Source organism: Camelina sativa, chromosome 5, assembly GCF_000633955.1.
Source record: "Camelina sativa cultivar DH55 chromosome 5, Cs, whole genome shotgun sequence".
In the NCBI taxonomy this organism is placed as follows: Eukaryota; Viridiplantae; Streptophyta; class Magnoliopsida; order Brassicales; family Brassicaceae; genus Camelina; species Camelina sativa.
The window spans coordinates 1,734,674-1,758,736 of record NC_025689.1 but is presented as its reverse complement, the minus strand read 5'-3'; the positions used below and the strand labels follow the sequence as shown (position 1 = coordinate 1,758,736).

General features: G+C 37.3%; 8 protein-coding genes and 1 pseudogene across 10 annotated transcripts; 6 read left to right on the top strand and 3 right to left on the bottom strand.

Annotated features, from left to right (window-relative positions):
• Positions 1,929-3,971, top strand: LOC104784873 (protein TRIGALACTOSYLDIACYLGLYCEROL 4, chloroplastic). Its single transcript, XM_010509969.1, has 5 exons — positions 1,929-2,292; positions 2,479-2,728; positions 2,821-3,211; positions 3,312-3,598; positions 3,697-3,971. Exons 1-5 carry the CDS (start codon positions 2,021-2,023, stop codon positions 3,874-3,876), a joined length of 1,380 nt encoding a protein of 459 aa, XP_010508271.1. The 5' UTR covers positions 1,929-2,020; the 3' UTR covers positions 3,877-3,971.
• Positions 4,099-5,340, bottom strand: LOC104784872 (10 kDa chaperonin-like). Its single transcript, XM_010509968.2, has 7 exons — positions 5,168-5,340; positions 5,017-5,075; positions 4,868-4,918; positions 4,662-4,727; positions 4,529-4,579; positions 4,425-4,454; positions 4,099-4,323 (listed from the first exon to the last, which is right to left on the bottom strand). The coding sequence occupies exons 1-7, from the start codon at positions 5,256-5,258 to the stop codon at positions 4,255-4,257; spliced, it is 417 nt and encodes a 138-aa protein (XP_010508270.1). The 5' UTR covers positions 5,259-5,340; the 3' UTR covers positions 4,099-4,254.
• LOC104784871 (probable dolichyl pyrophosphate Glc1Man9GlcNAc2 alpha-1,3-glucosyltransferase) lies at positions 6,710-8,949 on the bottom strand. Its single transcript, XM_010509967.1, has 4 exons — positions 8,184-8,949; positions 7,570-7,776; positions 7,244-7,481; positions 6,710-7,154 (listed from the first exon to the last, which is right to left on the bottom strand). The coding sequence occupies exons 1-4, from the start codon at positions 8,907-8,909 to the stop codon at positions 6,805-6,807; spliced, it is 1,521 nt and encodes a 506-aa protein (XP_010508269.1). The 5' UTR covers positions 8,910-8,949; the 3' UTR covers positions 6,710-6,804.
• Positions 11,554-12,482, top strand: LOC104784870. The gene is made up of 2 exons (XM_010509966.2): positions 11,554-11,792; positions 11,928-12,482. The coding sequence occupies exons 1-2, from the start codon at positions 11,683-11,685 to the stop codon at positions 12,100-12,102; spliced, it is 285 nt and encodes a 94-aa protein (XP_010508268.1). The 5' UTR covers positions 11,554-11,682; the 3' UTR covers positions 12,103-12,482.
• Positions 14,027-15,948, bottom strand: LOC104784869 (putative casein kinase II subunit beta-4). 2 transcript variants are annotated; one of them, XM_010509963.1, is made up of 5 exons: positions 15,473-15,948; positions 15,164-15,382; positions 14,981-15,090; positions 14,727-14,892; positions 14,027-14,549 (listed from the first exon to the last, which is right to left on the bottom strand). In XM_010509963.1, exons 1-5 carry the CDS (start codon positions 15,702-15,704, stop codon positions 14,416-14,418), a joined length of 861 nt encoding a protein of 286 aa, XP_010508265.1. In that variant the 5' UTR covers positions 15,705-15,948; the 3' UTR covers positions 14,027-14,415. The 2 variants fall into 2 exon arrangements, with proteins under 2 accessions (XP_010508265.1, XP_010508267.1); XM_010509965.1 differs by having other exon boundaries at positions 14,730-14,892.
• Positions 16,503-18,288, top strand: LOC104784868 (rac-like GTP-binding protein ARAC9). 2 transcript variants are annotated; one of them, XM_010509961.2, is made up of 7 exons: positions 16,503-16,811; positions 16,910-16,997; positions 17,248-17,357; positions 17,434-17,521; positions 17,623-17,687; positions 17,766-17,831; positions 17,939-18,288. In XM_010509961.2, exons 1-7 carry the CDS (start codon positions 16,683-16,685, stop codon positions 18,038-18,040), a joined length of 648 nt encoding a protein of 215 aa, XP_010508263.1. In that variant the 5' UTR covers positions 16,503-16,682; the 3' UTR covers positions 18,041-18,288. The 2 variants fall into 2 exon arrangements, with proteins under 2 accessions (XP_010508263.1, XP_010508264.1); XM_010509962.2 differs by having other exon boundaries at positions 16,509-16,811; positions 17,458-17,521.
• On the top strand, positions 18,319-19,565 carry LOC104788767 (F-box/kelch-repeat protein At2g44700-like). Its single transcript, XM_010514548.2, has one exon. It carries the CDS (start codon positions 18,361-18,363, stop codon positions 19,429-19,431), a length of 1,071 nt encoding a protein of 356 aa, XP_010512850.1. The 5' UTR covers positions 18,319-18,360; the 3' UTR covers positions 19,432-19,565.
• LOC104788766 (F-box/kelch-repeat protein At2g44700-like) lies at positions 19,755-20,618 on the top strand. Its single transcript, XM_010514547.1, has one exon. The coding sequence runs from the start codon at positions 19,755-19,757 to the stop codon at positions 20,616-20,618; it is 864 nt and encodes a 287-aa protein (XP_010512849.1).
• Positions 22,637-23,758, top strand: LOC104788765 (annotated as a pseudogene).

Here is a 24,063-nt window from a genome sequence, read left to right as displayed (position 1 = left end):
GAGAATTATACAAATAGACTTTATAAAATTCTTTTATGATTTATCAAGTAGATGCAATTCGTTTATCCACATAAACCAAATGCCACTTGGTTTGGCTTGTGAGTTTACAAAAAAAGTAAAAATATATAAATTAAATTATAAATAAGAAACGTAAGTTTCCAAATTTCAATGGATTTAACATAACACATCTAATCATTAATATATCTCACAATTTGATGACCTCAGTCACATTATGTAAAACCAATAAAGTTCAAAGAATCCATATGTTGGGAATTCTTGGAAAAAATATTGTTTAAAAATGTATTCGAGAACTTATCAAAATATCGTTTAAAAATATTGTTAAAAATGATTTCTTAAAATATAAAATTTCAAAATTTATCAAATGGTGCAAAATATTCGAGAGCTTATCAAATGCATAGGATACTGAAGATCATAAATCATTTCTTCAAGTTATTATTGAAGCATGATAAGTTAAATAAAAAAATAACTTGCATCGGTTCTACCTAGAGGGTTCGGAATCGGAATGGGAGGAGTTTTCTCAACCATGACAGCAATTCCAAAATTAACAAAATTTATTTAAAGTTAATGATAAATCAACTATGAGTTATATTGTCAATAAGTTAAAATCAATACTGATTTGTGATCAACTAAAACAATAATGAATATGATCAAAATATGTTTTTTCTACTAACTAAATTTCGTTTTGTACTAATGGTGTTTTGATTTATAGTAAATTTATTTTTAATAGGAAAAAGAGTTCTTCCATATATGGTAAAGATGGACGTGGACTAACATTTTACTAATCTAGAAAAATCAATAGGCCTGGGCATAAAAACTGTACCGGAATACCCAACCCGGAACCCGACCCGAAAAACCGGGTTCGGGTTGGGTTCAGGTTTGCTTATAAAACTTTATTGGGTTCTATTTTCTAATACCCGTGGGTTCGGGTTAGGGTCGGATAATACCCGGTACCCGTTTGGGTACCCAACAAACCTGAACATATAAACATATTTATAATATTTATCATTAATATACTGCAATTACCCTAAAGTTATGATTATAATTTTGAATATTTCATTTAGTTTTATACCTAAATATCAAAAATAATCAAAATATCTAAAATATATTGTCACATAAGTCAAACTTTAACTAAATTTATTTAAATTTAATTAATTTTAATTATATTTTTTCGGGTACCCAGTAGTTCGGGTACTAATTGGGTTCTGAAAATTGTAACCCAAACCGACCCGAACCTGGTACTACCCGAACCGAACCGAACCCAAACATAGTAAAATACCTGAATGGGTTCTATTTTCCACTACCCATTAACCCGAACCCGAACGGGTAATATCCGAACCCAAATGGGTAACCCGAATGCCCAGTCCTAAAAATCAACAAAAATTGATCTAGACCTTTTTTTTTTTAATAATAATATTAATTGTTTAATTTATATGAGCTATAGTTCTGTACTATACTAAAATTGGATGTAGCATTGGAATCGCAGTTAAATAATTTCATCCCATACTTACGGTTGAATATTTGATCATACTATAGAGTTGGCAAAAATAGATATCAAATCTAACATATCTTTTAATTGTGTCCGATTGTTTAATTTTTTATTTTTCAATGATTTTTGTTTAATTCTTTATATAAGTTTAGTAATACAAGTTGTCAATTTATATTCTTAAACTTTGTATACATTAATAAAAAAAAACACTTTAAACTAGGTTTATCCTATTTGGACCCTTATGAATTGTTTAACATTCACTTAGGAATGGTAATTGCAACCCTCTAGTCTTCGGTTTAATCCCGGTCTGAAATTGATTTTTTTTTTGAATTAGTAATTACAAATTAGGCCTACGAAGAAGAAGCCCATAACGCCTAAAGAAAGGCCCATATTAAAGCTTAAACCCCAAATTTGCCTCTTCACTCCTCTCAGCTTCGTCAACAAGAGAGAGTGGTGTCTCTGAGATAAGGAGGAAGGACAAAAAGGAAGACGAAGAAGAAGGTGAAGAAAAAAATGGCGAATCTCAACTCAGCTATCGATTCTGGGTTTTGGGACCAGAACGTTTCTTCACCACAAACCCTTGAAGGCACGGTTCGCTCTGTTCCTGGTGAGCCATTCCCTGTAGATGGAGCACGAGCCAGCCGCTCTCACCGGATTCAACAGCTCTCTCTGCTTCGCGAAGGCTTTCCTCTTGGTATCATCCCTGCTTTTGCTCCTGCTTCTGACAAGAGACTTGGCTCTTTCTCTCTCAATTCTCTCTTGCTCAGTCCTTCCTCTAACAACTGGTACCTCTCTTCACTTTGATTGTGTGGTGTTTTGAGTGAGTAATGCTTAGAGGTCTTTGCTGCGAATTTGAAAAAAAAAAGATTCAAACTTGTGAAATAGAAACCAATTTGGAGACTTTTAGTCTTTTTATAGGTGTTGGGTTTGATGAGACATTTGATTAGGTCTGTGTGGCATTTTTAACTCAGGTGGCTAGGATTGGTAGGGCAGTTTAAACCAAGGAAGCTCTTTTCTGATATCAAAGCAGATATTAGCAATGCAGAAGAGTGGGATCTTCAAGTTGTTAAGGATACAGCAAAACACTTTGTTGACAAATCCCTTTACTCTATTGGTTTATGGACTCAGATTGCGTTGGGTACTTCTTCTTCTCTCTTGTTTAGCACTGAACGCCTTGGAGATAAAAAGGGACTCCGAAACAAGTTGATGTTGGTTCATCCGGTATGTATCTCTCTCTCTCTACTGTACCCATGCTGGATTCTTTTGCATGTTTAAACCACTTCTAATTTGATTTGTTTTGAGCTGATGAGCAGCTTGAGGAACATGATCTCACTGTGGAAGCAGCTTGGCCAGATCTGTTTTTGGATAATAAAGGACGTTTCTGGGATGTTCCTGAATCATTAAACGTTGACGTCTCATCACTTGTTCCAGAATCAGGGCTTCGTTACCGGTTTGGTCTCCATAAAAGCAGGGGTAATCCTCAGTCTGTGAGTGCTGGTGTTGCTGAGACTGGTGGTGATGCTCCTACTTCTTTGATGCCTGGTTTATGCGCCAAGGCTGCAGTTTCGTACAAGGCTAACAGAGACTTGTGGAGGCCAGAAGAAAAAGAAGTCAAGACAGAAGAAGAAGAAGAGGATGCACCTGTGTTTCTGCCTTATGATGTACGTCTACAGGAGCCTCATGCAGCAATTTCTGGAATAGTAGGTACTCTCTTGCAAAACCCGTTGGCTTAAAGAAGTCTCTTTCCATTTTCTTTTTCTTGACCTTTGAATTGAATGCTGAGTTCTTTATGTTCACTCTCTAGGTAGCAGCTTGGCAGCTTGGATCACAGGCCGAGGCATGTTGGCAAATGGCAAGAAGCGTAGTCCGATAAGCGCAGACGTATTTGGTTCTGCTTGTTACACATTCCAAAAAGGACGGTTTAGTAAGTTGTATGGCGATCTAACACGAGTAGATGCTCGCGTAGACTTACCTTCAGGTTCTGCTCTTGCTAAAAAAATCTTCCATGCATTTCGAAGATCGTCAGGTAGTAGTAACAACTCAGATGGCACATTGTGGTCTCCCAGACTCAACCTGATCTTCCAGCAACAGGTAATGATCCTTTGTCCAAATATCAAAAGGCATATTCTTTGATTGTAAAGAATCCATATCAATCACTGTTTTTTTTGTCTTCTGCAATAATTTTGCAGGTTGCAGGTCCGATTGTTTTCAAAGTAGACTCGCAGTTTCAGGTAGGTGCTGCACGCATGGAAGATCTGATTTGCAGTTTGAATTACTCCTTGAGGCTTCTTGAGTCTGGCAAAATCGTGGCTTGGTATTCTCCAAAGAGAAAAGAAGGCATGATCGAGCTGCGAGTTTTTGAGTTTTGATTTTAGTCTCCTCCTTTTAAGTGTGTACCAACCAACCAAGTTAACATTTGTATCAGAAGATGCTTTAAATTAGCAACAAGTCTTTTTTTAGTCAACTCTTTCCACTAAAAGCCATTGCTCTGTTCCACTACTGCTTCAACGAGTCTAACATTGTTCCAAACATTGTCTCTTTCAACCACATAATCAAAACTCATTGTGAAGAGAATCGTGTAGAAGAATGTCAGAATGTCAAACTGAAAGTGATCTCAATTGATATCAAATCGAAAGATTAATGGAAAACAACAATTGCTGTCTGAAAATTACAGAAAACTTCTAAAAAACTTCAAATCATTAAATGTTTCCTCTCGCTCTCTCTCTCTCTCTCTCTTGGAAAAGACTTCACTCAACAAGGGCCAACAAGTCACTCTCTTTACAGAAGCAATGCCTAGCACCGGTCCCCAAATCGACCTGAGTAATAAATTCAGCGATGTTACAGTTCTATATTGGTAAAAACCACACAAAAACAACAACAATTGATCAATTTCTCATTGCAGAAAAGCTGAATTCACCTCATAAGCGCTCACGTCAGAGAACAGAACCTGTATAAAGAGAAGAACATCACATTAGTTACACAATGGATGATATGGATTTTGAGTTAAGAAGAAACCATTACCTTCTTTCCAGGTCCAACTTGTTCTCCAACCTCAGAACCAACAGAGATAACCTAAAAATGATTATCTAATCTTTAATTCTTGAATCAAATATGCTCAAGTCATATATTAGCATAAAGGAGCAATATGACTTACCTCTCCTGTTAGGTACCTCTCAAACTTCACAGCTGCTTTAGGCAACAAAACTCCACCTGAAGATTTCTGCAAGACAAAACAAGTTACAAAGTTTTTTTCTCGAAATTTCTTTGGCAATTGATGATATCAACAACAGTTTGATTTCTACTTGTACTGCTTCTTGATAATAAAAATGACATTTCAGACAGTAAAGGAACTAAACTTACCATAGGAAGATCTTCAAGACGAACAAGAACCCTGCCTGCTTGAGGAACAACCTGCAAATGTCATCATATCAACACAAAGATTAGTCACCAATTTAAAACAGAGAAACCAATTATACATTTGCGGATGAAATTAAACGAAAAGGCAGTACCTTTGACGGTTCCCATTTAGTGGAAATAGCTTTGATTCTAAGACAACCTCTTCGACTTCCTACAGATACACGAGCCGAAAATAATCAAGAACCAAAAAAAAAAAATCCGAAAGGGAACAACAAACACAATAAGTTTGAGATATGTAATTACCAAGAAGCCTGTTGTTAGCTGTAGGAGGAGAACTGGTTTTGACCGGAAAAGCAAAGAAAGGTTTTGGTAGAGAGACGAAAGTAGAAGCCATTGCAGGATAAGGTTTTTTTAGCAGAAGCAGCAGGTAAGATCTTCTTCTTCCTCCGTCGCGATTTTGGCTAGACAGACACTTCTCGTTGGTTCTTCTTATGGGCCAATATTACGGCCCATTTAACTATTTATTGTTTTATTTAAACCATCAAATCTCAATTTAAGACCGGTTATGTTCTGAAAGCCAAACCGAGGATTGTCAATTTGTTGTTTCATTAAGCCAAGATGGAGAAACAAAAAGAAAACCCTTTGTATATATGCTAAACGTAGGGGGGTGTATTGAACTTGATATTTTAAGAGATTTGTTGGGATTTTAATATTTTAGGATTTTGAGAGATTTGAGTGTAATTTTAGGAGATTTGATTATTGAATTTGAAATCTTAAGGATTTGATGAAATTTGGAATTTGAAATTTGGTGAGATTTGTGGTAAAATTTTAGATGATTTTAGGATATTTATAAAAAAAAAAAAAAAACGAGATTCACTTGGAATTCAAAGTCTACGAAGAATTTCTCAATAAAAAGTATTTAAAAACCAACATAAAGAATGAAAATAATCTATAGCACAGTAACAGCCTGTTCTTATTTTTATACTCATTATAGGTTTTGTTAATTCCAAAGTTTTGGTTCACAGTTGGTAATACTCTTGTCTCCATGGTTAAGTTCATTAACTGGCTGGCCGTCCGTTCATTTACAACTTAAGAAATTGCTTTTGACCATCGACAAGCATAGGCCCAATGGAGCTCAAAAGCATGACAGCGAAGACGCCGGTTCTCGACATCGGTGCTGAAGATAAAATCCGGTGATGTACAAATCGTTCCCGCAATCAAATGGTTCTCTCGTCACAACGTGGAGCTCGTCGATGGTCAGAGGTTAGATATCGATGCAGTGCTTATCGCGACCGGTTTTTTCACTCTATCTGGTTATATCAGTTTACAATTTTCATTGGCCTCGACAATAAAAAGTGGTGTGAAGTTGACCACCGTCGTTAACAGAAGCTCCGCTGCGGAGGTTGCCAAGAGATCCGGTTTTGATAAAACGGAGGAGAAGACAATTGCTGGTGGTATTCACTTGCAGAGAGAAAGTGAGAACGAGAGAGAGAGAGTATATAGAGAAGATATAAGTTGCAGAGATGGAGGTATTCACAAAAAAATTGCACTTGGTTTCGAGCTCTTCTTATAAAAAAATCTTTCAAAATTTCACCTATAAAGGTGTGATTTTGTATGTCATACTTTTGAACTAAAAATGTTATAGAAATCTCCTAGAATCCCAATCATTAGTTTTTTTAAAAAAAGTTGTGATATTTTGAATAACAGTAGATTTAAAGTGAGATTTATAAATTATTAATTGAATAACAAGAAATTGTATATGATTTTAAATGATTTCTATAAATTTCACATTCAATAACATAGGATTTCAGATGATTTTTAAAAATCACTAATTGAATAACAGGAAATTTAAGAATACCTTAAAATCTTCTAAAATATCAGATTCAATACACCCCCCGTAGTGTTAAATTCAAACACCTCAAAAATTACTAGAACAAGAACTATGTCAGGATCCTTCGGAGCTGCCAAATCCAAGAGTACATAATACCAACGGTACAGTATGTTGAGATCAACATTAAAGGAACAAATGGGTATTTGTCACCTAGAAAATACGGATGTAATAATTGAGACACCATCTCTACTATAAACAAACCCATTAGATAGCTCTTTTCAATACATCCAATCTTAAACTTGCTCTTTATTTCACCACGCTCCTTCTTCTGAGCCTTATTGTCTGCGTATTGAGCTGTAAAGCCGAGCCACATTACCATGGAATGCAATAACAACAGCAGAACCTTGATCGGGTATTCCTGTGGCTCATATAAGAGTGGAAAGAGGGAATAGCAAGAAACTGCAGGAGAAAATACAGAGATTATTAGTACATGGAATGATTGGTTATGCACAAATGTGGGTGCTGGTTAGAAGGAGAATATTATATACCTATCGAAACCAGAAAGTAGTGTTTAGCATCTTCCACACTCTGCACAGCAACAATTGCAAGTGGGATGATGAAGTGAAGTGATGCTTTCTCATGGACGTGCCATCCAAACAGAAAACCACATGTGTATGCATAAGCTATCCATCTAGCAACAAGACCCGGCTGTGGTTTTTTCCAGGCTTTGACGAGACATGGAGATATCGCAAGTAATACCATTGCAAATGTTGTCAATGGCGTGATCTGTCATTGCACCAGACCAAGAGAAACAAGACTGAGCAGAACATTCATGAGTGTAGACATATAACAGAATAATCAACAAGTGTAGTACCTGCGGGAGAACTGCAAAAGGTGAAGAATTCCCAACTAAACCACCGGTGAAAGAAGCAGAAGGAATCTGAATATCGAACCCGAGCTTCCGTAGCAAAAAGGCAAGGCCTTTGTCGAGTATTATATAGAAAACCCAAAAATTAGGTGCCCAGTATGCATGGCACAATCCTCTCCCGAAAGGAAACATCCGACTAATGACTTGCTGTATCTGCAACACAACGAGAGAAAACAAGAAACAGCAAACCATAAGATGCTTTCTCAATCAAATCACTTTAGGAAAAGGTTCACTGATCCAACTTGGTTAGATTTCTGTTAATCTCAACAATGGCATTGGCTTTCTCTCCAATCAGGACAAATCACTCATTAAATTGACAAGTAACAGAGAGAGTAGAGTTCTATAACAGTAGTTTCACAATGTATACAGTGAGATAACTTCTCCCAGCACCAAATTCAAACACATTGCTCCAATTCAAGCAGCACAAAACGACTTAAAATCTCCTCAAGACAATAAGCACAATAGAATCTTCACCTAAAACTCGAAAAGAATTTGACAATAACATTGTAAAAAAAAAAACAAAACTTTCAATCATCAAAAGAAAGAATTCATTCACTAACCTGTCCATGGTAAATAAAAGGTCCATAAGCGGCGACAAAAACCGCCACAACCACCGCACCAATAGTTACAAGCCGTCGGAAACCAGTAACTAAACCGGACCAGCAATAATGCCTAAGGAGATAAACAAAGTAAACCGGAGCAGCGACGGCGAACAAATGCTTAAAGCATAAAAGAACAGCGAATAAGAACCCACCCAACAGATCTCTCCCTTCTTGCAAAAACGAAATCGAAAGCAACAACCAACCCAATAAGAATCCATTATACTGAAAATGAATATGATCTACGATCAATAGCCCCGGAGACCAAATCACCAATGCGCAGATCAGGTTCCGCTTCATCGGCTCCAATTTCCGAGTCAATCTGTAAACACCGTAGAGAAGACATAGATCCGAGACGATTACGCTGATTCGTTGGAAGTAAATCACAGATTCGGCACCGTAATCGATTCCCGATTGAAGATCCACGATCCTGGGATCGACGAGAAGCGCGAAAACAGAGAGGAAGCGTTCGAAGTAAGCGAAGAACGGAGGGTAATCGAGTGTCCATTGGCTAGTCTCGTCGAAGTACCATTCGGTAAGAGGAAGAGAGTGTGTGATAGCTAGCCAGTTACGGTGTACCTCGAAATCCGTGCTTCTGTAAGACGGGATGAGAAGTAGTTTCACGGCGGTGGCCACGGCGAAGAACCATAGCAGAAGTCGCCGGTCCTTGTTCTCCCGGTGTTCCATCTCGGCACCGATGGACTGATAAAACTAGCGACCGTTTGATTTACAAAACCCATCGTGATATGGGCCTAATTCGGCCCGTTTGATAAAGTTTGGTTACGTGGCGTTGTACACATGGCACTAGGTAACTGGTCGTAACATATGACATGGCAATTCGTGTAAATTGATTTACTAATATCGGTTTAAACCGGTTTAACTAGAAATAAATTATACTCCATTTGTGTGAATATATTCCTTACCTACCTTTTACAACCGCCCAAAAGGAAGTAGCTATTGGCTACTGGCTAGAGGTAGACCATATGAAATAAACCAACGGCTGTGATTTTTTTTGGAAACCCGACGAATATCTGAGATCAGATCTGAACCGTAGGAAAACAAAACAGCAGATTTAATTACGCCATGCAAACAAACATCTTAAAGACCCTCTACCAAATCGCCACGTAGGAGAAACTACGATCACAGCTGGCGCACGAGCGAGGATCACCGCACGTGTCAAAATAAGAGAGAGGGGGAGGGTAGGGCAAACGGGGTACAAGGGGAGCTGTCATGGGCCCGAGAGACAAGGACGTTGATAATTGGGCCTAAAGAGAGGTGATGGTGGGGCCCATGAATGAATACAGTCTGAGTCAGCTCCTCGTTTGATATTCCCAACTCCGACGCCTTGTTGTATCGACAGATGACAAGTTGTGTGGTCCAGTGACACACAATTATGTATATACTACTACTACTACTTCTTTCCTTTTCTATTTTTTTTGGCACTTTCTAATTATTATTGTCCACTACTAAAACATCTTTTTTTTTGGTATCTATTATTACAACTTTTTTTTTTGTTCTTGTGAGTGTGTGTTTGTATATATTATAGGTTAATATCTATTTTTTTAAAGTTAATAATTGGTTAGCCGTTTGTAATGTGAGTCATTGCTTACTCAGATACATTCAGTTTTCTTGACGTGATCTTATTTTAGTAGAATAAATTATGATAGTGGTTTCTTACCTTAGAAAAGTCAGAAGTCTGCTGTTTCGTGTTATTAGAATAGAAAGATCCGTATTATAATCATTAAATATTAGTATGTTATTTCAAGTCGGTATCTGATATTTATATAGGATTTTACCTACGTGACACGTATAGTTTACACAGTTTAAATATTATTAAACGAGAATTAAACTCTCGACTATAATGTAGTACTTATGTCATAACAATAATACTATAATAATAAATGAATAAAATAGGTCGGTCACGCTCTTGCTACAAATATAAATGTCATACATTTTATTCAATGTACACATGTTCTAGAACTTTTATAATGACTTCTTAGATCTTATTGTGTAAGTTTATGACTTATTTATGTAGATCGTATTTGTGTAACTTTTTTTTTTGTTCTTAACACAGATTGTGCCAAAGACGTTATACAGAATTTCAACTAAGAGGATTTTAACTATTATATATATACGTATGTCTATGTATGAGATTTAACGTTCATCCAATAGAATCTTTGGAATACTTTTTTTTTAACCTGGAGCAGTACACGTGTACGAAGTTGCTTTTGTCTCATTTGAAAACACAAATATATATATTCATTCACTCTTGACTCTACTACAGTAATAAAAATAATAAATAAAAAACGTTACTGTCCAGTATATGAATATGTCTAGAGAAGAAGAAGTAAACAAAGAACATATAAGTACAAGCAAAGCATTAAACAAAAACGAGAGGCGATAATAAATTACACACATACACATGGAATGAAACATTGTCCAGGAGAAATGAATCCTAAGAAGAAAGTTACATACACACCCGAGAGAAAACAGATTAAAAATACAAAATGATTTTATTAGTGTAAAAATATCAGCAAAAAAAAATTATAGAAAGATTCAATTTAATGTAAAAATGGGAAAAAGTCCATCAATCATGCGGTATGCATGTTAGTATTGGTTTGTGGCCAACGAATCTTACAAAAACGCAAGACTTGTTTGATTCCCCTCCTCCAACCAGATCCACCCAAATTATTGTATTCCCATTAAAAACTAATACTCCCTCCGTTTCAAAATATATGATGTTTTGGAGAAGTTTTTTGTTTCATAATATAGGATGTTTTCAAATTTCAATGCAACTTTTAGATTAGTTTAGTATTTTCTATTATGCAGTATTGTTTCTGATTGGTTGAACTTGTTAAAAGTAAAGACTTCTTAATCTGCGTGTTTTGCTTAAAACATCCTATATTTTGAAACGGAGGGAGTATTTTGTATGGTTCTTTATTGCTCGACAATACCAAAGAAAACAATTAATTTTTTGTTTACTCTAAATTCGTTTTTACAATATAGAAAGAAAATACTAGTACAAAAAGAAATGGTAATTGGGTACGGAATAAGAGTTTGATACATTGTATTTTAACTTTTTCCAAAGGTAAAATAAACTAATCAGAAAAAGAATTTAACCCAACACAAAAAAAGACAACATTAATAATAATATACTACTAATAAAAAAAAAGTAGTAATGAATTATTGAACTTTAACGTATAGATCTTTCGAGGGTTACGATGAACGGTGAGGATTAATCGTAGAGTACTGCAACAAAAGTGGTCCGTGACACAGGTAATGCCACTCAAGTCAATGAGAAAGTCCTAAACTTCGGCTTTATATATCACACCAAATCAGTCAGCTTCTTCCTCCTCCTCCTCCTTCTCTCTTTCTTGTTCCTCTCGAATCTGCTTATCATCATCTCGCAGTTTGCTTGTCTTTCGTGTAAATTCGAAAGCTTTTGTGAAGAGATAAGTGAATGGCTTCGTATTACTCTGGTTTTTTGAGTTGTGAAGAACCACACTTTTTGGAATCTTGTTCTCTTTGCCGTAAACACCTTGGTCTTAACTCCGATATCTTCATGTACAGGTACTTATATATTTCTATTCAATTCAATTATCTCAAAGTTTTATACTTTTTTCTCATACCCAATTCAGATTCTGGATCTGAGTGATATAATTTGGTCTTATTCTGATTGTTTTTTTGTTTGTTTGTGATTTACAGAGGAGACAAGGCTTTTTGTAGCAAAGAGTGTAGAGAAGAACAGATTGAATCTGATGAAGCAAAGGAGAGAAAGTGGAGAAAATCATCAAGATCTCTCCGGAAAAGCTCTTCGTCTGAAACTAAAGAATCCGTCACCGGCAACACCGTACGGGCCGGAACTCTTGTGGTTGCTTAGTAGAAGAAAATTTTATTACATAAATATGAAAGCAAATAGTGTTTTTTTTTTTTTTTTATACCTTTTTTTTTTTTTTTTNATCATCATCCTTCGAATCAGAAGAACCCTTACTTCTTAAACCACACTCATAATATCTCTCTCCCAAAGAGCTGCAAAAGTTTCTGCTCTGTTTCTATGTTGGATCAGAGATCGGAATCTGAGAAAATTGTTGATCTGGTTTTATGTAAATGAATGTGGAGTTTTGGGAGGAGAAAGAGAGAGAGAGAGTGTAAGAAGAAAAGGTTCCATGGTTTTGTAATCTTGGGGGTTAAAATTTTGTTCGATTGTGTTTCATAAGAAACAGAGCATATATATAACTATGTTCTAATAAAAATTCAATTTTTCTTTTATCTTCGTATGTTCGTTTCGTGATCGTTTCTTTAATAAACCGACATAATTCGTTTCCAGTAGCTGTTTAATTGGAAAGTGTTGTTTTGATTTCTAAGAACAAATTAGTCTCTTTCGATTGTTCTTTCTTGGCGGTATGCAATATACGGCGATAACTAAAGAACTCCGGCGAATCTTTTCTAAATTGTGTAAAAGTGACAGCTCTTTTTGGGCCTAAATTGGGCTTTTCTTAAGCAGCCTTTATACATTAAGACATTGACACTTCCCACCTTCTATGAAGAGTTGCTAAATAAGTACTCAGAACTAATCAAAGGTCATATACTATTTGTAATTTATCATGGCCTCATGGGTACTAGTTTATGTTCGTTTACTTGTTCTATAAGGAATGAAGAAAATGTGCATCTTTGACTTTCTTAATTAACAACAATCTTATTTATTACATTCAATATTTAATTTATGTAAGATTTGGTTGTTAACTTAACTGACTAGCGCAATGAAACGATAGAATACAATATAGATCATGTTCTTTTTCTAAGTGTTCATTATGCACGTTTAGTTTGGGCCTTTTGTCTCCTTCTGCATTTTTTTTTGGATATTCTGAATTTTGCTTGTTTCATTTCACATATCTACCAAACTTTTGTTGCTAGGTGTATCCAGAGGATTGTGACATGGGGTTTCAAGAATATCATAAGATTCATTTTAATGGTATATTTTGGCAGTCCATATAAATTCATTTCCTCTAGTAAGGAAGTGATGGAGAAGGCAGTAGATGTTGTGCTTCGATTACAGGCCCTATATATCAAGACAGATTCATTGGCTTCCTCTAAAGTTTGCATACCGAGTTCTCTTGATTGAGATCTTTCTCCATCAGTCTTCTAAGTTTTCGCCTCTAATTACAAGCCCCATATCAAGACAGATTCAGTTGCTTCCTCTTTTTCATGGAGCCCTGAAGTGCATGCAACACAGATGAGACATGGAATGAAGGGTTAAACCAAAAGGTCTGGGATGGGGTTTTAAAAGATGCAAATGGTGAAGTGTTTTGGTTTGGATTAAGATCAGTATCAAAACTGACTACAGCTTTTAGCTGTTGAAGCGTTAAGCCTTTGATTGGCAATGGTGAGTTTTAGGATTCTCGGTTTTAAGCAAGTTGTATAAATGTTATTTTTGCTGCTAGCATCCCCAAAATCCTGGCAACATCTATATATATATATATTCTTCATTATATCGAGGTAATGAGCTCCAATTTTGAGCATTTACAGTCCATGAGACAAAGATTGACCTCATTGCAAACCAAGCTGTGTATATATGTTCAGATTTGTATGGATCTTTCATTGATTCTTTAATGTTGGTTAAAGTCTACTGTCAAAGCTCAACTGGCAATTGCTTAATGGAGTTGGTACACGTTTGATCAATCTTTTATCTTTCAATAATTCAACAACTAGTCAATGTATTATTGATTGTCCACGATTCAAGGAGGATATTGAGGGGACTGAAACACCATGTAACAAAACTACGCATAAGGCATGACTTGTCGAAGTATAAAAAGTACAAAACACGATTCTCCAGTGATTGATATATGAAGATTAGTTCCGTATAACACAAGAAACTTTAAGATAAGTAAGAATACACATAAAATGCCCAGCAATTATAATCAACAGTTAAGCAAAATCCACCCATCTGGTATATGATTTTAATTGATTACTCACAGCTAAAGAATTTCCCAAGACCCATGTACCCCACCAAAGAACGGTTCTATAGAGAAGATTCTACTTTGAACTTCCAAGATTACATAGTGAGAAACTTAAAAAGTGTCCGACCTTTTTCTCATTAGCTCTTCTCATCCCCCAACCGCAGTTTAGTATCATCCATTTCAAACCCGTGACCATCAGAAGAAAGGTGGTTTCAACCACAGGACTGGTGAGAGTATCATTGCTTGTTGTGTACCTTAAAGCCAAAGATCTTAGGAACGTAGTTTTGAGTCGGCTTCTGCGGTTTCATGTTCCCATAGGCCATGAGAAACAAATGAGGGAAAGTAGTTCCAAAGTAAGCTCCATCAATGTCTGCAATAAGCATTAAGGAAAAAAAAACACTAAGACAAGAGAGGACAACACTCTTTGTCTTCAAAGAGTTATGCAAACAAACAAGCTAATCGCAATGTTTAACCAAACAATAGTAGAATGCATCATGTTTATGCTATGATAAGATAATGCCTTTTTGAACAAAGGAAAAAAGGATACTGCCTTGGTATTTAGATCGCGGGTAGTAAATATCCTCGCATTTTGGGCAGTATATCTTCACTGTGCTAGACCTCGGGATATCAGACTGCCCAACCGGAAGACAAGATTGTCCACAACAGAAAACTCTCGGACATCTCCCGAAATCATAGTTCTTATACTTCTCCATCTACAAAAGAGATTCATCAAAAGATGTCATTTAAAAAGATCAACAACAAGAAAGGATAAAACAACTAGATGAACTCTTGTTTCTTTACCATAGCAGCCATTCCTTTAGTAGTGAGAATATAACGAACATGAATAAGACCATATAACATCTCAGCAGCTGATTCTACCATCTCATTCTGTTCTTCAGTAAACATATCACCTAATCCAATAAACAAAGAGATGAGACAAAAGTAAAAGCCTAATTATATATCAAAACACTTTAATTCACTAACCGTTTGATGATTCAACGTCCAAAATAAGATCAAGAGCATAATCATAGTAAGGAACTTGACCACTCAACCCACAGAGATTAAAATCATCTTGTATATAATCTTCATCTACTTCACAGAAAAACTCATTCCCTCTTAAATTACAAAACCAAGAGATCCACGATGTATCATCACCTTCTGAACCACTCACATCTGATCCTTCACTATCTGTATCAGATTCAACTGCAAAACCAAAAACCAAAACTTTATGAATACCCAGATCAGGAAATCTCGAGATAGTACTAAAAATTAACTGAGAATTAAGAAACTAACCATCAGGGGAGCGAGAACCAAGCTGAGATTTAGCAGTGGAAGTAGAAGGGAAAGAATCTTTATCCTTAGAAGAGAAAGCCCTAGATGTAGAAGAAGGTGAAGTTTTCTTAAGATGTTTGTCTAAAGCATCATTGATTCGTTTCCGATCAATAGCTCCACCACCAAGGATCTCCGATCTCGATGATCCACCACCACCCATTATTCCTCCTCCTCCGCTCCGATCCTTGTACATAACTCGATTCAATCCCCCTCAATTAAAAAAAAAAATCAAAGCTTTTCAGATTCTCAAAGTCTTCGTCTTTCTTCTTCTTATCATCAAAACACAAGGAGAGAGAGAGAGAGAGAGAGAGAGGCGGAGAAATCTAGGGTTTGGGGATATTTTTTGTGATCACAGAGTAGAAGAAAGAGAGAAGAGGTAAAGAGTGCTCTGCTTTTCCCTGTTTGTCATTCTCTTTCTCTCTAAATACTGTTTTGTTTTCTTCTCTTTGATTTTTTACATTCCTCTGCTCTTCCTTTTTTTCCTTTTAATTTCGACTATTTTACAAATGGGCTTTTCTTATTGGGCCTTATGATACTGACAGTAGTTATAGAAGAAAACATTCCTTTTGTACTTTTTTTAACTATGATCTATGATGATGAATCTAAATTAAATCTTAGGAAGAAAGGAATCATAAAGTTTTAAACTTTTTTTTTTCTATTTTTGTATCAACGCGGTCGTAATAATTGACTTGTGCCTTTCCTGCTTTGTTAATGATGATGTGTTTTGGTTGGTCGATCCACTGTCTAAACTTAAAAATCGAAAAAAAAAACTAATATTAATTGATCTAGAGATTATTCAAAATAGTTTAGACATTTGATTTTTTTTTTTGTTTTTTCTTTTAGTCAAATTGAAGAAATGGGTGCATAATAACAAGAGTTTTGGAAAGCAAAAGTCTTTTGTAATTTTTGAAAAATGGGGAAAAAAAACAAACCCACCGAATTAAAAATAGACTCTTTTTTAGGCTTTTTGCCTCTCTGACAGCTCAAATTAAAGTTGACTCCTTTTTTTTTTTTTCCACTCTTTCAAAAATCTTGCAAGCTTTTTTCCTCTCAAGAAGTCTCATTCTCCTTCTTCACTTAAACCAGAGGTACAGAAAGAAAGAGAGAGAGAGAGAGAGAGAGAAAGAGATAAAGGGTAAATAAAAGAAATCAGAGATTTTTCTCTCAATCAATGTCAGCTTCAGTGGCTGCAACAACATCAACAACAGCTACAACGTTTATAAAGTGCGTCACTGTTGGCGATGGAGCTGTGGGCAAAACTTGTCTTCTTATCTCCTACACCAGCAACACTTTTCCCACTGTATACATATATCCATCTCTCTCTCTCTCTCTCTCTCTCTCTCTATTGGATTGCTTTTCTTTATGGCTTTTTGGTGACTGTTGATCTCCTTATTACAGGATTATGTTCCAACAGTGTTCGACAATTTCAGTGCAAATGTTTTAGTCGATGGCAAAACTGTCAACCTTGGTCTCTGGGATACCGCTGGTAAATATGTTTTCACTTAATGTCCACCTTGTTCTTGTCTTTTGACTTTGTTTCTCTCAGTTTTGAACTTATTAAGTAGTTGAGAAAATTGAATCTTTACACTGATCTGTGTTAGCCACATGATGCGAAGTTGCAAACTTGTTTTGGTTCTGAGTTCACTTTCAGATTTTGCTCTTTTTCAAAAACAAAAATCAGACAAAAATTATGAGTCTTGTGGTATATCTTTTGGGTGTTTAACATTATGTTACAGGTCAAGAAGATTACAATAGGCTTAGACCATTGAGTTACAGAGGAGCAGATGTTTTCATTCTTGCCTTCTCACTTATTAGCAGGCCTAGCTTTGAGAACATTGCTAAAAAGGTTGAGAGTTGAGACTATGGTTCTGTTTACCATTTTATTTTCACTAAAATCTAACTTCCTCACACCAGCTCATTAGTTTGTGGATCGGTTTCTTTCGCAGTGGGTTCCCGAGCTGAGACATTATGCCCCGACCGTGCCTATAGTTCTCGTTGGAACCAAATTAGGTTGAGGAAATGAGCCATTCTGTGAAATCCTTTATGTCTGCGACCTCATATCAATATTAGTAAGAGATGTAATGCTCTATCAAATATTCTTGGTCTTGCAGATCTAAGAGAAGACAAGCAATTCCCAATGAACTATCCTGGTGCGTGTACAATCTCCACAGAACAAGTAAGTTTCCTTAAATGTATGATCAAGAACCATGTTAAGAATCAAATTCTTTAATAACATCAAAGATTGGTCTTTTAGGGTCAAGAACTAAGAAAGGAGATAGGAGCATTAGCTTATATAGAGTGCAGCTCAAAAACACAACAGGTAAACTAACCATTAGTGCTTGAGTGAGTTACATTCTACAATTAGACAAATATATCGCTGTAAAGAAAGACTTGTGATGATGATGATTGATGACAATGGTTTTGTAGAATGTAAAAACGGTGTTTGATGCGGCAATAAAAGTAGTCTTACAGCCTCCTTCAAAGACTAAGAAGCAAAAGAGAAAGATTGGGTTCTGCCATGTTCTCTGATCACTTACTCAAAACTCTATCGCCTTTGCTTTCTCTTAAATCTTTTTAGTGTGTTTCTTCTACGAACCATAATATGCAGATCAACCATTATGAGAGTTTGATCTTGTATTAGAGAGTGTGTGTATTAAGCTGCCTAAGTGGTAAGTATCATCTATGTAAATGTGAACAACGTTTGGCTCCTCAAACCGGTTTTAACATAATAAACTTGAACCGAAGAAGAAATAAACCGGGTTTTGGTTTTTGGCTTATTGAATAAAACCACAATTCCTGTGGAAGAGTCTCTTCACTCTCTTCACTCTTTCACCTAATCTAGTCTCTCGATGTCAAACCTCGCCGTCTCTAACGGCGGCGAACCACCGCGAAAAACCAACCAACCACCACCGACATCGTTTTCGTCGCTACCATTCGACATCGTGTTGAACGTCTTAGCCCGTGTCCCAAAAAGGTATTACCCAATCCTCCGTTGCGTATGCAAGAGCTTGAGGAGTCTACTTCGCTCGCCTGAGATTCAAAAGACTCGATCTTTACTCGGAAAGGATTCGCTTTTTATATGCTTCACGGACAGATCTACAGACCCCAAGACTCCTCACTGGTTCACTCTCCGCAGGATTGAAAACAGTACGACTGATGAGAATGTCGTCGACTCCATCGAAGTCCCTCGTGGTCTCTCTCTTTCAACCATCGTGGTTGGTCATGAGATTTTCGCCATTCGCTCAACAAATCTCTTGATCTTTGATACCCAATCTAGAGAGCTTCGTGAAGGACCTAGTTTGCTAGTGAAGCGACCATCCAATAGCGTAGGACTAATCGGCGGTAAGATCTATGTGATCGGTGGTCACAGGGAAGACAGCATTCCAGCGCAAGTATTTGACTTAAAGACGCAAACTTGGGAAGCAGCGCCGATTCCTGAGGCAGATGGGAGATTTGTATGGAGCTGTGCGGCGAATTTTTCACTAGACAGGAAGGTTTGTGCTTTAAGCTCTGGTCGAGGCACGACTTGTTACGATCCTAGAGATGGTTCTTGTGAGACGTTTGAGTTGCCTGATGGCTATAGGTGGAAGACAGGAGTGTGTGTTATAGACAATGTGCTCTTCGTTTACTTCTTTCGTTACGGTTTAATGTGGTATGACACTCAACTGAGGCTATGGAGAGTGGTTTATGGTTTGGATATTGGCAAAGCTGGAAGCGTTGCAATGGCTGAATACTATGGGAAGTTGGCTTTTCTATGGGTGAATCGAAGTCTTCTTTGTCCTGAAAGCAAAGAGATTTGGTGTAGAATGATTGGTTTGGATAGAAATGAATCAGGAACTCATGGGACTGCAGAACCGTCTCAGCTTCTCTGGATTGTTCCTCGCGACTATAACATGTGTCGTTGTCTGTCTCTTGGTTAAGCACGAGATCTCTTGTTGACGATAGATGATGATGTTTTAGTACTTTCTATGAGCTTTTTTTTTAGTCATTATGTTTAATATCAGTACAATGTGTTTTCAAGGTTATGAATGTGTTTAGTACTTTCAACTCTCGATTTAGTCATTTGTTGTTGCGGTTTGAGCATCTTGCTCTGTTCTACCTAATCGATTTTGCAGTATTCTCGTAGCAAGTTTGTGTGATTGTCAAATACGCTCTTTTACTAATTAATCGCCTGAGATTCAAGAGACTCGATCTTTACTCGGAAAGGATTCTCTTTATATCTGCGTCGTGGATGAAACTATGGATGAAGAGTATCTGCATACTCAAGACTTATCACTGGTTCAATCTCCGCAGGGTTGAGGACAGTACGACTGAGAATGTCTTGGACTCCGTCGATTTCTCTTTCCTTCCCGAGCCTTGTCGTTGCTCTTCTTCCGTCGTCGCCTTCGGTCCTGAGATGTTCTTCATTCCCGGAACTAAGGATGGCTCATCAAGCTTTAGGATCTTTGACACCCAATCCGGAAAGGTTCGTCAAGAACCTCGTATGCTAGTGAACCGAACGTACAATTGCGTAGGAATAGTCGGCGGTAAGATCTATGTGATCGGAGGATTCAGAGGAAACGATATTTCAGCGGAAAGCTTTGATCTAAAGACGCAAGCTTGGGAAACAGCTCCGAGTCCCCATGACAAAGAAAGTCTCATATGGATTCATGGGACAGGTGCTTCACTAGACAGAAAGGTTTGTGCTGTAAGCTTTTTTCGAGGCCAGCTGACATGTTACGATACTAGAGATGGTTCTTGTGAGACATCCCAGATGTCTTTTAGCAGATGGTGGAAGATAGGAGTGTGTGTTATAGAAAATGTGCTCTACGTTTACTTCTTTAGTTACGGTTTAATGTGGTATGACACTGAACTGAAGCTATGGACATTGGTTCATGGTTTGGATCTTGGCGAAGCTCAAGGCGTTGCAATGTCTGAATACTATGAGAAGTTGGCGTTTCTATGGGAGAAACCTAGTCTTGTTAGTAGTGAAAGCAAAGAGATTTGGTGTAGAATGATTGGTTTGGCTAGGAGTGAAGCAAAAATCAATGGATCTGCAGAACCATCTCAACTTCTCAGGATTGTTCCTCGCACCTTTAGTTTTCACCATTGTCTGTCGGTTGGTTAAACTCGAGATCTATTGTTGCTTAGTACTTTCTTTGGTACTGTGCAATGATTGTTTTGTATAGGAGTGAAGTAAGGATTCATTTGACTTGTAAGTAGAACCATCTCATCTCACCAGAATATCACCACCACCATGACCACTCTTCAGGCCAACTCAAAACATCTCAACCATTTGGGTGTTTGCACACGCCCTTTCCATAAATAGACAAGTTCTAACTATTCATAGAACTTTCTATTTATTTGCAATCGCACTTTCCGTAAATAGGCAAGCTTTAACTATTCATAAAACTTCTCATTTTTAGAACCCGCACATCTCGTAGCACCGTAACACCACCAATCAAAAATCTTTGAGAACCAATCATCTCATCTGTGACCACTCTTCAGGTCAACCTCTAAACATTCCCGCCACTCCAGGCATTCCACATCCCCTTTCCAAAAATAGTCAAGTCCTATCTATTCATAGAACTTTCTATTTATGGAAACTTCCCTTTTCTGGAACTTTTTATTTTTCCTTTGCAACGACACTTTCCATAAACAGCAAAGCTCTATCTCCCTAAACACTTTCCATATTTAGAAACTTTCTATTTATGGAAACTTCCCACTCCTAGAATCACATAATCCCTTAACCCATCCCTCGTCAAAATTTCATAAGAACTAATCATCTTATTAAATCTGCAATAAGGTCATCTCGGTCTGAGCAAAACCTGTTACCACACTCACAGAACCTGCTGGACCTCCAACAACACCAGTAAGCACATCGGCCACACAATGTCTCAGAAGACCGCCACACACGGGCACACACTAACTCAAAATTCTGCCACAAAGGCCACACAAGCCCCTCCAAGGCACACACCGCTAAAAATTGACAAATTCTAACTTCCATAAAACTTTCCATTTTTAAAACTTCCCTCTTTTGGAACTTTCCACTTATAGTAAATTCTATTTCGGGAAACTTCTCTCAACACCACCGCTTCACAAAAATTTCGGACTCCAAACACCACCTCATGTCCTCATCTTGTTAAATAGTGGCACTCCAGCCACTCTAGGCGAAGTAAGTCTCCAACTTAACTTCTTGGAAATCCCTTTCCAACACATCCACTTTCACAAATCACCGCCAACGGTATTTCCCGATACCGGCGTGATCCACCAATTTCCAACAACTTGTCAATAGCCAACTGCACCTCCCGTACAGAAGCTAAAAACACTACACAACTAACAACACATAAAACAACTTACAGTGAATCTCATTGAAGGCTCGAAGAGGATGATACTAGGACTCCATACCACATACAAATTGACTAACTACTCATAATCAATTCCATCACACATCATCATGCATCAAACAATAGGAAGATAATTCAACCAATTAAATTCCTAAACCGCTCTAAACCATCCATTTAACCATCTTATATAGATTGCAGCATTGTCTTTCTCTTTTAGTGTTAAACACGAGAGACATATTGTGGATACATCAATACGGTTTGTTTACAAGATTATGAATATGCTGCTGCGTTTACTTCTTCAGCTCTTGAATTAGTCATTATTGTTGCGGTTTCAGCATCTTGCTCTGTTCCACCTAATCTAAATTGCAGTATACTGTACACTAGCAGTACTATTTGCTTAGCAAGTTTGTGTGTTGATGTGTTTCTCTTGTCCCTGTCTACTAAACCGATTCAAATGAAAACCAAAACTGTGTATCTACTAAACCGAATAATACTCTGTTTTTTTTGGTTTCTATATTTTATTAACCAATAAAATTTGAAAGCAAAATGATTATAAGTTTCTATAAATTAAAGACTCTTTTTTTTCCAATGTATGATTGATAACAATGTCAAAGATGAAGCTCTTTTGTAACACTTTATATTATAAACCGGTTTTAACCGATTAAAAACTGAATCATAGAAGAAATAAACCGGTTTGTGGTTTTTGGCTATATAAACAGAAACCAAATTGAATAAAAATCTCAATTCCTCTGAAAGATTCTCATTCTCTTAAGTCTTCCACTTCAAAACTAAGCTCCATATGTCTCACCTCGCCGCTTCTAACGCTGACGAACCACCGCGAATAACCAACCAACCTCCGTCGTCTTGATTGTCTTCGCCGTCATTGTTTTCACTGCCACTGGACATGGTGTTAAACGTCTTAGCCCGTGTACCAAAGCGGTATTACCCAATCCTCTGTTGCGTCTCCAAGAAGATGAGGAGTCTTGTTCGCTCCCCTGAGATTCAAGAGACTCGATCTTTACTCGAAAAAGATTCTCTTTATATCTGCTTCATGGACGAAACCTATCGTCCTTTATACGACTACTGGTACGCTCTTCGCAGGACTGAGAACAGTACGACTGAGAATCGCTTCGACTCGATAGACGACTTCTCGTATCCTCCCGAGCCTTTTCATTATTCTCACATGATCGTCGTTGGTCCAGAGATCTTCTTCGTTCCCGGATCCCACACTCCTTCATCAAGCTTATGGATTCTTGACACCCGAACTGAAGAGTTGCGTCAAGGACCTAGTTTGTTAGTGAAGCGACGGTACAACTCCGTAGGACTAGTCGGAGGTAAGATCTATGTGATCGGAGGATGTGAAGACGGCGAGATTCCAGCGGAAAGATTTGACTTAAAGACGCAAACTTGGGAAGCAGCTCCGACTCCGGATGAAAAAGATTATTGCGTATGGATATATGGGGCAAAAGTTACACTAGACAGAAAGGTTTATGCTCTATCTACTTGTGAAGGCATAGCCTCGTACGATACTAGAGATGGTTCTTGTCAGAGGTCTGAGATGCTTAGTGATGAGTGGCTGGCCAAAGGAACGTGCGTGATAGACAATGTGCTCTACGTTTACTTCTCCAGATTCGGGTTAATGTGGTATGACTCTCAACTGATGCTATGGAGAGTGGTTTATGGTTTGGATCTTGGCAAACCTCATGGCGTTGCAATGGCTGAATACTATGGGAAGTTGGCGTTTTTATGGGAAGAAGAACCAAGTCTTGTTAGTAGTGAAAGCAAAGAGATTTGGTGTAGAATGATCGTTTTGCTTAGGAGTGGTGACGTAGGAATTCATGGAACTTCAGAATCCTCTCAACTTCTCGGGACTGTCCATCATGGTCATGAAATGTATAAATGTCTGTCTCTTTCGGGTTAGACATTGTTGATGGTGAACATCTAGTACTACTTTCTTTGGTGTAGGATGATTGTTTTGGATAGGAGCCAAGAAGGGATTCATGTAATGTAATTGCAGAGCTTTGTCAACTTAGGCTATATCCTATATAGATTGCAGCATTGCCTGTCTCTTTCATGAAACTGATGATGAATATTTGAATGTAGCTAGCTGATCAGTATAGTTTGTTTACATCATTATGAGTTTTCTACTGCGTTTACTTCTTCAACTCTCGCTTTATTCATTAATGTTACAGTTTTAGCATCTTGCTCTGTTTGTCTCTACTAAAC